We start from the raw sequence: 15,787 nt of genomic DNA, 5'->3' as shown, positions 1-15,787 counted from the left end.
ACAATTAATTTCAATCACTACAACGGGCGCGCAGTATGCATAAAAATAAATGAAAATTAGGTACAATAAATTTTTTGTATTTTTATGCTGTCACTTAATAATATATGATTATATTATTAAAATAATTTGAATCTTATAATAATAATTTCAAGAGTTATTGTTTCAATGATATGATAGTATATATTATTAAAAATAATATAAAAAGTTATAGAATTTGACTTGTATTCCATCATTTATATGAAACACAGGAAAATTGACCTCAAAAGTAATTGTTATTGTAATCAAATCTTGATTAGTAGTTGTAGTAGTCAATTTTATTTTATTTTTTCAATAAAATACAAATAGATAATGTGAAACTTACAATATTTAAGTTTTTCTGTCCCTTTTTGTGATAATATTTGATTTTTTTTTAAACTGCACAAGCATAATTGTTTAATGGTAGTTTCCCAAATTCTATTACTTCATATTTTACTACTAAAAAGAGTCTAAACTTAGCTAAAAAATAAAATAAAATTAATGAATAATAGTATTAGAATAATGTAATAAGAAGATAATGTAATATAACTCTATAGTCTATAGGATTAGCGATAGCGAAATGATTAAAGAGATTGTTACCTATTTTATTAATTTACGAACAGTGGCGTAGTCAGGACAAAAATTTAAATGATATCAAAAAATTTAACATATCAAATTATCAAAATATTTATCGTAATTATATAAATTTATTAGGAAAAAAATTTACTATGAATTCTAGCATATTTATCTAAATTATGTACTAAATAATGTCACATAACATTGAAATTTCAAATAAACAATTGTCATTGATTATATATCAAAGCAAACATATAAAAATGAACTAACCTTTTCGCTAAGCATTTCAAACATAAGAATTTAACTTTCCTCCCACAACATAATAAGTAATGAACCAAACATTATCCTAAAGATATGAAGATACACAAATATAATAATTATATGTATTATAAGCATTGTTCTTCGTCTCCTCTTTCATTATCTTTATTGCTTAAATTTTCAATATCTCACGTTAGAAAACATCGCTCATGTTTGCAACAACCATAAGCACGATGGAAAGTTCTCACATTTGGAAATTAGACTTTTGACTATTCTTTGTGTGTGCAATAACCCAAAACACAATAGTTCAATGGATCTTCATATTCCATAACTATAGACCTGCTATTCATTTGATTTCATGATTTTTACTTTCAAAGGTCAAGTGTGTTAGTATATGGATGTCCTAGAGACAATCTTTTGATTAGATTAGGACATATGTGGACCTTTTATATTGTCGCAAATAAATAAAAAGCACTCTTTATCCTATTTCATATTTTGTCTCAATATTATTGTTAATATTTTATATGAGTAACTGGATAAACCCCTTGGAATAGAACAGGTATCTCTTGAGTATCTGTGATGAGATCACGATCATGAGGATTCAAGGATACCACACGTTTATTCCTAATTTTATGTTCCTAGTCTAGAGACACTGAGAATGGGGATCAGTGATCTCGGGTAAGACTAGCACGACTTATCTACTTGTATTTGGATACAAGGTAAAGACCTCATGTGCTACAGATATAGAGATGTCTTAGCTAAAGTCGTGGGTGGACCTATAAGGGTATAGCTCGCACTGAACAGACCCACAAAGAGATTCTATGAGAAAATCTCACAGATAGTATCATTAGAGTAGTCTCTTTATATTTGGGTATGTCTTTCCTGAGACCAGAAGTTATTACCTAGACTGCGTTCTAGAAGGCATGTTTTGATTGTATACCTCGTCTGCCTGAAACATGGAGACTCATAGGTATACTTTTGGGCATGTCCTGAAAGAGCACAGGCCTAAGGTGATAAGCTGAAGGAATTCGTCAAATCTCTGTAAGGGATTAGGTTATCTGTAAACCGAAAAATCGGGATGACATTTACAGGACTCGGGAATCTATGCATACTAAAAGAGATCATGAGATTATCTGCCTTTAGAGTCAGTAAATTGAAGATTCCCTATTTCGAATAAAGCTTACCCTAAACCGCAAGGATTGATACGTTTCCTTGCCCTAGGTTTAATGGGAAGATAACCGAGATGAAAGGAAATACATACGGTAACCAAATATGTATAATAGGATGATTATGTCATTAACCTAACTAGCTCTGGGGCAACAAAGCAATGTTATAAAAACCGGCCCGGTTATTGACTCGGTCATGATACTGGGTCGATGGGTCACTGGTTCAACCGGTGGGTCACTGGTTCAACCGCTTGAACCGAATAAATAAATTTAAATATATATTCTATACTAAAAAAAATTATATCTCATACAAAGAAATATGTTTAACTGTAATTGTACAAAAACCACTCTCAATCCCAACCCATTATATCCTTATATTACCACCATGGTGTTATGGTGCTTCTCACACCCCTTTAAGCATCACTGTGACCGTTTCTACAGACGTGTCCACTGCATTCGATCAATACAACATGTCAACACTTCCTTCTGCCACTCTTCACCGCGTGGCAAGCTCAAATTCTTTAAAATAGAACATGTGTACAGGGATAATACATGGAGACATCAGAGCAAAGTGCCCCACTACTATATATTTGCACAACACACTTTGTTCAACAAGATCCTTAAAAAGCATTTCCATATCTTGCTTTCATTTCAAAATCCACTGCCACTTATTACTAACTAAAAGCACATTTTCAGCAACTAAAAGATTCACTTCTCTGTTCCCAAAAACTCGTTTGTTAAGTATGGCTTCCGGTGAACAAAATTTCGCGGTTGCATCAAAGAGTTTCTGTCATAATGCAAAATCATATTTGAAAAATTTTGCAGCATTAACAGGGGGTCTAAATGGTGATGATTGGTGCAACCAACATCACCTTGCTGCCTTTAAACTCATGGAAGACAAACTTTAAGATATGAAATAAAGATAAATTTCTAATAGATGCTAAAGTTTGAAAGATTAACTTTTCCACATTCATTGATGCAACCCAGAAATGACAGTAAATGCCGAAAGGAAAACTTCTAAAATTTAGATGTTCCACATCGGCTTTAATATGAATTGAAAAGTGCTTTATATACCTCACAAAAGCACAGACAGGTATAAAATTTGGCAGCACGTGAACGACAGATCTTTGGTTGACCGGGTTGCTATTGGCTCGCCGATTCACGGTTTTTGGTATACCCGGCCGGTCGAACCCGAGTGACTCCGGTTTGCAAGGACAATCGATCCAATAACAAACTCGAACCGGCTTAAGGACCGGTTCAACGGTTTCCGGGTTGAACCGACCGGTCAGAGCCAGTTTTAACAACACTGCAACAAAGAATTGCTAGTGCTCTGTGTTGTCATTAGATGTGTTGTGGGCTTGTTGGGCCAAAGCCCATTTATGTCAGTGGCTATGTTGGGCCTAATGGGTCACACACTAACACCTTATTGTCATGATGATATAGCATTAAAGCTATTGGGCCTAATAATGGTTGTTAGCCCAAAAAGAAGTTTGGAAGCCCACCTAAAAGGAAAAAGGGCGCATGGATCATGTAATGGGCTTGGATGGTCCAAGATATTACTAATTAATTTAATTAAGTAAATTAATTATCAAATATTTAAATTTTGAATTTGAATTTGAAATTTGAATTTTGAATTTTGAAATTTGAATTTTGAATTTGAATTTTGATTTTGAATTTAAATTTTGAATTTGAATTTTGAATTTAAATGTTTGAACGTTTGAATTTAAATGTTTGAATTCGAATTTGAATTGGCTATGAAAAGTTGTTTCATAACAAAAGAATAAGATAAGATCTTGTTGGAACAAATCGCTAGTATCAAGAGGAGATCTTTGATCACATCCAAGGCTGAATTTGGGGCGCCGCTTTGGTTGTTGTGAGTGTCATCTTGTCAACCAAATAAGCTCCAAATCAGATTTGGTTTGTTAAGAAATCAGTGAGCTAGTTGGTTCAAATTTGAATGCAACTACACAATGTATCTGGACTGTTTTTGGGGCTGAATTGGGCGCACCATATGGCTTGCTATATGATGTTTGTTAAGTCAGATATTTGTTAAGATATTGACTTGATATCATGAGGATATGATAGGAGGTTGTTGGCAAGATTTGATGTTGCAACAACTCCATTTTTCCTCTCTATTGTGCGCTACTTATGGTCAAATTTTTAGAGAAAAATCTGATCCAATTTTGATAGTTCTCTCATCTCCTTTGGTAATCTTTTTGTTAGGTTTTTCTTAAGAGGTTTTGAAAAATAACCTAGCCATATATCATCAAATCCATGCGCCACTTTTGTGGAGTTTTAAGCTGAAAATTTCACTCTTTTAAACACCTTAACCTAGCCTCTTCCTTCACACATTGGACGCCTAGCAAGCTTTTGTGGTGATCAATTGGTGGCTTTTCAATAAGAGTTCTTGCATCTTGACGTGGGTGGTGTGGATCAACGTTAGAGGGTTTGAACCCTTCAAACCTTACACTGATCTCCTTGGTGTTTGAATCACTAACAAAGGTAACATCATGTTGTCTTAAAGCATGAGTCTTGATTGCATGTGTGATTCCGCATGAAAAATTTTGTTTTTCCCTCTCACATGCTTCGGCCTTCAAGATCAATTTAACTTTCAAAGTGTGTGTCCTTTTAAAGGATACAAATTGTATCATTTTAACATTATGTCTTACCGGTAAGACATAGTTATAACATGAAAAATAACTTTCTTTTCTCTCTCCACATCAGCTGAAGTGACTGAGGAAAGAATTTTTTTTTCATATTATAAATATGTCTTACCAGTAAAATATAATGTCAAAAACTAAAAGAACGTAAGGATGTGTCCTTTAAAAGGATAAACCCTTTTCTCTACTTTTAAATGGGCTTATTTAGTTTAGTTGGGCCCAAATTTTAAAACAAGTCAACTAATCATTTTTGTGATTAAGATTAGAAGTCTTTCTTTTAAAAATAATAAGAATAAGAATAATAACACAACTTATTATAATAAAGTGAAAAAAACAAATATACAATATAAAAAAACAAAAAGGTGAAACACAAAAATAATCATAGTGTACATGTTTCTTATTATTTGTTTGCATTTAGATGGTTTGTTTACTTTATATTGAGTATTTATTTTTCTATTTAGGTGATGTCAAATTATAATTTTAACCTTAGTTAATTATAATTACTTATATAATATATATAACAAGTAAAAACAAAATTAAAACAAGAGGTGCCTTGGCACTTACTGGTGTGGGCGTGGCTATGCCACTGTTTACCAATGTACTAGATTTGAAGTTTGATCATGTTAAATTTGACCATGTTATTTGAAAATTTGCATTTTTTTTATAAACATTAATATTTATAAATAAGTGGATTTTTATTGTGAATATTTATAAACATTAAATAAGTGGAGTTTTATTGTGAATATTTATAAAAAAAAGTCAACACAAAGATTATCGAAAATTTTTAACCGAGAGAATTCAATCCTGAATTCTATGGGGGCGTTGTTAGTATATGGATGTCCTAGAGACAATCTTTTGATTAGATTAGGACATATGTGGACCTTTTATATTGTCGCAAATAAATAAAAGCACTCTTTATCCTATTTCATATTTTGTCTCAATATTATTGTTAATATTTTATATGAGTAACTGGATAAACCCCTTGGAATAGAACAGGTATCTCTTGAGTATCTGTGATGAGATCACGATCATGAGGATTCAAGGATACCGCACGTTTATTCCTAATTTTATGTTCCTAGTCTAGAGACACTGAGAATGGGGATCAGTGATCTCGGGTAAGACTAGCACGACTTATTTACTTGTATTTAGATACAAGGTAAAGACCTCATGTGCTACAGATATGGAGATGTCTTAGCTAAAGTCGTGGGTGGACCTATAAGGGTATAGCTCGCACTGAACAGACCCACAAAGAGACTCTATGAGAAAATCTCACAGATAGTATCATTAGAGTAGTCTCTTTATATTTGGGTATGTCTTTCCTGAGACCAGAAGTTATTACCTAGACTGCGTTCTAGAAGGCATGTTTTGATTGTATACCTCGCCTGCCTGAAACATGGAGACTCATAGGTATACTTTTGGGCATGTCCTGAAAGAGCACAGGCCTAAGGTGATAAGCTGAAGGAAACCGACAGCTCAGGATTATACTCGGCCCAGAAGGTGGGATACGCAAAATACCTCACCAGGTTGATGCTCAACCCGTCGACATAAAGGGGCAAGGGGCACCTCGCAAGGAAAATTTTTGATCACAAGCGGAGTACACATTCAGGGGAAAAAACCTGAAGAGATGCACACGTAAGTTCACCCCGACTACCCGGACGCCCAGGTAGCCGGGCTGAGGGGCAACTGTTATGGACCCATATAATGGGCCCGTTAAGTGGTAAGCCCAACAAGAGGCAATCTAAGATACTGATTGATATTAACAAAGGATAGATATCCATCAAGGATACTAATCCTAATACGACAGCATAGCAAACAGGCCTAGGCCCTCACCAGAGGCACCAAAGGCCCATCCACACTACCCACAGGTAACCTCTATAAATACAAGGTAAACCCTAAAGGTATGTTACGCTCTTTCTCTTACTGTTATGCTGTCACTGTGCGCGCACACACCCCATTGGCTAACGCCGTTATAGTATTCTGTGCACAGTGATCTGCTTGACTGGAGGGTATCTCATTCATAGATACCTTGGAGAGGGCACTAGATCCAAGATAAACGCACCAGCCTATTGGGTTGGACATCTCTGTCTCAAGGGCAGAACAACATTATTTAATAACTAAATTATTTTAATTATTGAAAAATGAAAGTTATAAAAAAAAATTATTTTAAATATTTTTATATTTTTATTTAATACTTCTCATTTTAATTTCTTAACTGAGTATTCTATTTAAGAACATGAATAATTAATAACACCTTTTACAGAAGTTTTAATTAAGCCACTTCGTGTGGTCAACAGACAAAAGCTCGTTTGATTTTTTTTAAATTGATTTCTTCCTTTTAATAACTGAAGCACTTGAAAGGAATGGATTTAATGCGTCTGATTTTGTACAGATCCGTTAATATTAAATCTCTCCATAAAAGATTCTGATACATAACATTAAACCAGAAAAAAAACTATTTAAGTATATAGAGTACATATATCATCAGTGTAATATAGACTCCCTTCTTTCTTGTCGTTTAAGAATTCTCTCCTCTGGCTCCTCATCTTCTTGCGAAGCAGCGAAGGTTTGGCCTTGTCTCTTGTTGCTCCCAATTCTTTTTATATGTGTATTATTATAATTGTGTTCTTGGGATCATCACTGTTTTCTTGATCATTTTCTTTCAAGAAAGTAGGATTAGTACTGTAATCTTGATCAGTTTCTTTAAATATAACCAGTTGTCCCCTCTTTTTAATTTTTGTTGTTCCACGGGTATCAGCTGTCCCCTATTCTGTTTCTTGTGTCTTATTTGATTCCACGTTATTAATTCCATATTTCAATCGATGCAACGATTTCAAGATCTTAAACAAGAAACAGAAAATCTGACAATATTGTTACTTGATATGAATTGCAGGATGGAAAACAAGAAAAGAAAACTGATGAGTCCAGATTGGTCCAAGATGCCAACTGACATCATAGAGACGATTTACAAGGGCTTAGAATTTCAGGATCAAGCTCGATTTGGCAGCGTATGTAAGGGTTGGTATTCTTGTACCTACAACAAACCCCACCTCGCAGTTCCAAACAGTACCCCTTGGTTAATTGATAACAATGATGAAAGTTCAAGATACAATCTTGTTGTTAGTCCCTCTCATCGTCAGAAGGATTGTAAGATCTACAAACCATTTAGGCCTTTCTGTGATTCCTGCATTAAGGGATCTATCAAGGGTTGGTTAGTTATCCGATCTCAAATCAAAGTCTTTATTCTCAACTTGTTCTCAAAGGTTCGAATTGAACTCCCTCCTCGTACCACGATGCCTGATTTCCTCAAGTCAAAGGGATACAATGTCAGTGGCATGGACACTCCTGTGTCTTTCACAATTTCAACATGTGTCAATTCAAATCCTTTCATGGCTGCATCTGTTACTTGCGGTGGTGACTTGGTATGGTGCAAGATAGGATCAGACAAAGCATGGAAAGGCTATCGGGGTGATAAAGAATATGGGAATCTCGCTTTTCACAAAGACAAACTTTAAGCTATTACCCGAGACGGTACAAAAGTTGATATATTTTGAGTTGGAGTTGATGATGAATCATCGGTGCTTTTTTTGTTGCATAGTATAGATTCTAAGCAGTCAACCAAGAATCTATCAGATTCTAATTTGAACGTATATTTGGTGGTGTCTAATGGAAGTGTTTTGGTTGTGAAGAGGTATTATCGTGATTTTGAATTTCTTGCGCCAACTATTGGCTTTGATGTTTTTAAGGTACAAGAAAACTGCATCCCACCCAGGCTCGTGAATGTGGACACCTTGGGAGAGCAAGATTTGTTTCTCGGTGGATTGAATTGTGAATCTCTTCCAGCTAAAGACTTTCTTGGAGTTCAAGAAGAAGGCTGCATATACTTCACTGGCTACTCCGATAGCGGTTTTATGTCTGTATTGGGAGCTTTCTCAGTTAAAGAAAGACGTCTGCTAGATCCGCTTTATCTTACCAATATAGAATATCCAATTTGGGTCTTACCTAGGTTTGCATTTACGTGTAACTGCACATGTCATGATTCTAGTCTATGGAAGCCCAAGAAAAAGAAAAAATATGTAAAGCGCAAAACTAATGTTGTGTGAATTTAATTTAGCTTGGGATTTCGATCTTGTGTACTTTGTGAAGAGATAAAAAAAAAAAATTATCAATGCAAATATTTTACATTGTTTTGATTACTTTCTTGTTAGGTGGTTTTATTCAACTGTAGAACATATCACAAGAGCCTATGAGTATGTGTCTTTGTGTTGTTCATGAGCAAGTCAAGTGGAGTAAAATAAAAGGATTCAGATCAAGTTTAGTTTACACGTCATTTCCATTATGTACGTCTTTTGGGTTTTCTTCGTGATTGTTTGTTTGCCTTCATTCGGGGTTGGCTATCTTGACCGAGTGTTATATTGTTTGGCACGCGTGTTACATATAGGTTCTTTCTTATATAGAGAGTTGTGGTCTCTTCGCTTAACAATCCTCACCCGAGCTGTGGTCTCTTTCATGCTATTGATCACCTTTGAAAGGTGGACTACAATTTTCATATGATCGATTAGATTGTTGATTTTTTTAATGTCTTATCATATATAAATTTTTTTATGTTTCTCATGAAAATTTTATATCTCCTACATACACATAAAAATATGAGGAGTCATGTGAAGAGAATAGATAGAAAAAGAAAATATGAACTTCATACACTTTTATGTGTGCATAGGAGATAAAAATTATCTCCTGGAATGTGGAAACATTTGTTAGAATTTTTAATTCCTCTATACCTTTTGGTGATAACTATCACCTACAAGCCAAACTCCATCATACCAAATCATAAAGAAATAAGAACATAAAGGTGGAGGCATACTTGTCTCCATTGCAGCGGAATAACTTTGATCTTGTCTCTTGGGATTTGTAGTCTTCCTCAGTCAAATCACCCTAGCTAAAACCAAATTCCTTAGTGTGCCGTCTCTCTCTTGATGGGGAAGAGAAACAAGGGTTGTTCTTTGACGTCTTGGGGACCATAACCCTTATAGTGCTTTTATCTTTATTGTTAGGCAAATAAGCTCCTATTATACCTAGTTAGCCCAACACCGGTATCCACTCATTCAGCCCATACTCACTTAGGAATCTATTTGGGAATATTTAACTGATCACTTTAATTTACCTAATATATATAAATAGCACAATATAATTATTAATATAATATGTAACCCACAATGATTATTAGAAAATATAATCTCCTAACAATCTCCCATTTGGGTCATATATTAACTTGAGATAATTATATCATATATCTTTAGTGCGCAACTGTATGCTATTTTTCTTTAGATTCCTCCTTAGATACAATATGGTCCACCTCCTATATCAATATGAGATCATGGCGGCTTTTGTCACTTTCAAGCGTAACTAAACCTTCCATGGTCATCGCACCAATATATTCAATGACATAGATCAAGTATGGATGAGTGGCATGGAAATTACATGCAATGTGATCTTACCATGCCTATTTCCAACTGGTCCTACTTTAATCTTTATGAGATCAATCCTAAATTTTCGGCATACACAAAGCAGAAACACAAGCACAAAATATAATACATTCAGAGGGAAAATAACATTGAATTCTTTATTCTGCAGAAAACAAACATAAGAATATTTCATTTATTTATTTACATAGAACACCAACATAAAGAACTCCCACTAACCGTAGTGTCATCGAACAAAACAACACCCATATGAGCAGTATGCTCGTGAAAGACCTTAGGCACTAAGCCTTTAGTAAGCGGATCCGCAAGCATGGGTTCGTCCCTATGTGTTCTATGAAAATCTGACCACTCTGAACTCTTTCTTTAACAACCAGAAACTTTATATCGATGTGCTTCGATTTTGAAGAGCTTCTGTTGTTGTTGGAGTACAACACTGCTGACATGTTTTCACAATAAATCTCCAGTGACCTTTCAACACCACTCACTATATGCAGCCCTGTGACAAAGTTTCGCAGCCATACCCCATGGTTGGATGCCTCAAAACAAGCTACAAATTCAGCGGCAATAGTAGAGGAAGCTACGAGTGTCTGTTTACACTCTTCCAAGAAATAGCTCCTCCAGCCAACATGTAGACATAACCTGACGTGGATCTTTTACTATCTTGGCATCCAGCAAAATCAGAGTCAGTATATCTGAGTGACTAGGGGTGTAAATGGGCTGGGCTGGGCTGGGCTTTGGCCATCCTGGCCCAAGCCTACGTCAAAAAAAATTCAGCCTATCTGGCCTACTGGCCTATTAAAGGCTTTATTTGTAGGCCAAGCCCGGCCCATTTTCAAAAATAAGAAAGCCTGATATGGCCTACAGGCCTTGTAGGCCTCCCACTATATATATTAAGCAAAAAAAATAATTGTATAGAGCAAAAAAAGTTTCATTCATGCATGCACTAGTACTTCTCATAAGAAAAAAATGACAAACAAGAAAGAGTCAACATAATACCTCAGCTCTAGAATGTATATCATATAGGAATAGAGTCAAAGAAATGGGAAAAATAAGAAAAATACAATTACTGGATGCTGAAATAAAGTCTACAAGAGAATGTCATTCATCTAAAAATCTTTAAACCACCATCAAGACAAGGGAAAGAAGAGTATTATTGAAAGATCTTCATCAGTAACATCATAATCCAGCAAGGTACCCATTGCTCCATGGTATTAAGCTGCGACAACATGTAAAATTTTTGGTACTTTGTGTCTTTGTCACATAAAATAAATATTATTTTATTATTTTATTTTAATAAATTAAATAGGCCAGCCTACAAGGCTGTAGGCCGGGCTTGACAAAATTGGCCTATGGCCTATTTATTAAAAAAACTTTTTTATAAGCCTAAGCCTACTCTACTTTTCTGGAAGGCCGGGCCTGGGCTGGGCTCAATGTAGGTCGGGCCGTAGGCTGGGCTGGGTCAGCCTGGCCCATTTACACCCCTATATCTGACGATCTCTAATTCATCTGACCTCCGATATGTAAGCATATAATCTTTTGTTCTCTTTAAATCCCGCATAACCCTCTTGGCTGCTTTCCAATGATCCATTCCTGGATTGCTCAAGTATCTTCCTAACACTCCCACTATAAATGCTATATCAGGGCGAGTACAAACCTGGGCATACATAAGGCTTCCTACTGCCGAAGCATAAGGTACCTTTGTCATTTCTATCATCTCAAGCTTACCTTTAGGGCATTGGGCGAGACTAAACTTGTCTCCCCTAGATATGGGCGTATCTCCTGACGTACAATCCTTCATGCCAAATCTAGCCAAAATCATTTCAATGTAGGCCTTTTGTGATAACCGTAGGATACTTTGAGCGCGATCTCAAAGTATCTGTATTCCTAAGACAAAAGATGCATCATCAAGGTCCTTCATCTCAAAAATTTTAGTGAGAAGTTTCTTGGTTTCATGCAATAAGCCTATATCGCTACTGGCAAGTAAGATATCATCAACATATAGTATCAGAAATATGAATTTACTCCCGCTGAACTTGTGATACACACAATCTTCCACTAAGTTCACCTCAAATCCATAGGAGATAATAACCTGATGGAATTTGTGGTACCATTGACGAGAAGCTTGCTTAAGGCCATAGATGGACTTTTTCAATTTGCAAACCATAGACTTTGAATCTCCCAATACAAAGTTTTCTGGTTGCACCATATAAATTGTCTCATCAATGTTACCATTGAGAAACGCTGTCTTTACGTCCATCTGATGTAGCTCCAAATCCAAATGAGCCACAAGCGCCATTATTGTCCTAAAGGAGTCCTTCGTAGAAACCGGAGAGAAAGTCTCTTTATAGTCTATGCCTTCTTTCTGAGTGAAACCTCTAGCAACTAGACGTGCCTTATATCTTTCGATGTTGCCATTTGAATCCCTTTTGGTTTTAAATATTCATTTACAACCAATGGGTTTCGCACCTTTAGGCAACTCAATAAGATCCCAAACGTCGTTGTCTTTCATAGATTACATCTCATCTTTCATGACATCAATCCATTTATGAGCATTAGAGCTTTCTAAGACTTGTTGGAAGTTGATTGAATCATCTTCCTTCAAGCTTAAAATATTTTCATGCTCTTGAAGAAACAGAATATAATCATCCGGAATTGCATTTCTCCTTTCTCTAGTGGATCTCCTTAATGGCACTTCTTGAGTTTGTTCTATAGGTGGCATAGGGGGTGGTTCATTATTGTCTTGACCCAAAGCAATGTCAGGGACCAAAGCCTGTTCCATAACAATGTCATGAACAGGGACCTGATCATTAATTGCTTGTTTCGTAATTGCATCTTGAATGATGACAATATTAGGAAGAGAAATATAACTTTCTTCCTCATCAAAGACAACATTCCTTATTTTATCTTCCCCCCCAAACTCAACATCCTCAATGAATCTGGCATTTCCCGACTCAAAAAAGGATCTTGTAGTGGGATTATAAAACTTAAAGCCCCGAGAGCGTTCAGCATATCCAACAAAATAGCAGCTGATTGTTCTCGAGTCCAACTTTCTTTCATTTGGCCTATAAGGCCTTGCTTCTGCTGGACAACCCCAAATGTGTAAATGCCTTTTGCTAGGTTTCTTTCCATTCCATAGCTCATAAGGGGTTTTTGTCACTGCTTTGCTGGGAACCCTATTAAGGATATAAACTGCAGTCTTTAGTGCTTCTCCCCAAAGTGATTCTGGCAATGAAGAATGACTAAGCATACTCCTCACCATGTCTTTAAGAGTCTGGTTTCGCCTTTCCGCAACACCATTCATGCTAGGTTTACCTGGCATTATGTATTGCGGGACGATTCCAACTCCTTTAGGAAGATCGCAAAGGGCCCTGGACGTTGTTCACCTAATCCATCAGATCTACCATAGTATTCACCACCACGATCAGATCTAATGGCCTTAATTTTCTTGCCTAACTGAAGTTCAACTTCAGCTTTAAATTCTTTGAACACATCCAATGATTGTGACTTCTCTCTAATCAAATATAGGTATCCAAATCTTGAATAATCGTCTATGAATGTGATAAAGTATTGTTGACCATTCCAAGAGGCTATAGGAAATGGTCCACAAATATCCGTATGAATCAATTCTAAGACGTCTGAAGCTCTGTTGGAACCTATTTTCCTTATGTTTGTCTGTTTCCCCTTTATGCATTCAATGCACACCTCAAAATCATCCAGATCAAGGGGTTCAAGAATTCTATCAGTCACAAGCCTCTGAATTCTCTGTTTAGAGATATGACCTAAACGCTTGTGCCACAGAACCAGTACCAACAAACTAAAGTGAGAGTCATACCCTTCTTTTCGCGCCATGCCTTGTATTTGGAACACTCTTTCTTCATGTGTCCAGATTTCTTACAAAAGAAGCAGGTGAATTCCTAGTCCTGCTTCTTTTGCTTCTTTGGCAAAGCATCCGCATTATCCTTAGCTCTCTTTCTTTTCTTGTCTTGAGAGGTTGATGCCAAGTGAGCACTATCAGTCTTCTCTCGTTGTAACCTCTCTTCCTCTTGCACGCAGTGAGAAATGAGCTCATTAAGAGTCCATTTTTCCTTTTGAGTGTTATAACTCACCACAAATTGATCGTATTGTGCAAGAAGAGAGATAATAACTAAGTACATGAGCAACTCAGATGGCAGCTGTAACTTTAATGCCTTTAGTTTTCCAGCAAGATTAGACATTTCCATAATGCACTCCCTTATGTTTCCCTTTCCTTTATACCTCATGTTTATGAGTTTGGACAAGGTTAGACCAATTTCATCCTTTTCATTTCGAGCAAAGTATTGCTCGAGTTCCTTTAGAAACAACTTGGCATCAGTAGTCTCAACAATCGAGCCCCTAAACGCCTCCGGAACGCAACGTTTCATGATCATCAGACACATGCGATTTGAGCGTTCCCACTTCTCAATTTTATCCGTGTTTGGATTTTCCTGAGTGGAAGTGGGTTTCTCAGTCCTTAGCGCATTGTCGAGATCCATGCAGCCGAGAACAATTTCTACATTCTCTTTCCACAGCTTGAAATTTTCCCCATTAAGCATTGGAAGCATATTCATTTGAGCAACATAATTGGCAGCGGTAGCAGAAACTATACAGAGAACAAAAAAGATAACATACAAATAATCCGAAGTAAAATGAGTTTACTATAAGATACCTAGCACAACATTAATATTTAGTCAGTGGACAAAAATATCAACTTGTAAGTGGTACTCTTAATGTAGTAATCAAACATTGACAATAAGTCATGTCAAATCATAGCCTTCCTGTGGGCCGACTATGAATTACATGGAGAATTCTTGATAATTGTTACATATTTATTACCACAGGTATGTTTGTTACTTGGCCAAATAATAACCTTCTTGTGGACCGATCACTATCCGCATAAGCAATAAACACACACATGATCACACAACATATGTTATTTGGCCAAACAATAACCTTCCTGAGGGCCGATTATTATTTGCATAAATAAAATATATTTATATGACCAAGCTATTTGAAATCGAATTAACCTTTATAAATTTGGCCACTTTGGCGGCTAACAAATCTATCATATTCAATTTCAAATAGAAACCTTTAGGGATAATAAACACATTTAAAAATAAAATAACAACAATAAAGAAAATTATTCGTTATCAATTCTCAATGTATATATATATATATATACATATTGTATCATTATATCGATAACAATAAATACCTTTTCATTATAAGGTTTAAAAATTAATGCACAATCGACGCACATGTAAGCCTTTTCAAATGAAAGCTTGAAAATGATGCACACAATAAATACCTTTTCATTATAAGGCTTAAAAATTAATGCACAATCAACGCATATGTAAGCCTTTTCAAATAAAAGCTTGAAAATGATTCACACAATACCCAAAAATTTAAATTTGGCTTTTGACAAAGAATATCAAATCTAAGAAAAAAAATCTCAAAACCAAAGACCTTAAACATTCGATTTCTTTCAAACTATAAGTCCAAAACATTCTATGAAAATTAATTGTTCATTTAAATTTGCAATTCAAACAACAAACCCTAATTATAAAGCCAAAATTTTTCCAAACATTCCATCTTTAAGAATATTCAAAAGTTTAAA

At 35.5% G+C, this 15,787-nt stretch overlaps 1 protein-coding gene across 1 annotated transcript; it reads right to left on the bottom strand.

The window, feature by feature from the left end:
* Positions 1 to 8,890: 8,890 nt before the first annotated feature.
* Positions 8,891 to 14,773, bottom strand: LOC133285618 (uncharacterized; the record flags this gene model as incomplete). Its single annotated transcript, XM_061482873.1, has 2 exons — positions 8,891 to 8,894; positions 14,308 to 14,773. Coding segments are annotated over 2 exons (470 nt in total), but the record flags the coding sequence as incomplete, so codon positions are not given.
* Positions 14,774 to 15,787: the final 1,014 nt, after the last annotated feature.

This window comes from Gastrolobium bilobum, unplaced genomic scaffold (genome assembly GCF_033153095.1).
Source record: "Gastrolobium bilobum isolate Gb01-03AN ecotype WA unplaced genomic scaffold, APGP_CSIRO_Gbil_v1 utg48756, whole genome shotgun sequence".
NCBI lineage: Eukaryota > Viridiplantae > Streptophyta > Magnoliopsida > Fabales > Fabaceae > Gastrolobium > Gastrolobium bilobum.
Note: the sequence above shows the minus strand (reverse complement) of the source record. Positions and strands in the feature narration are given on the sequence as shown.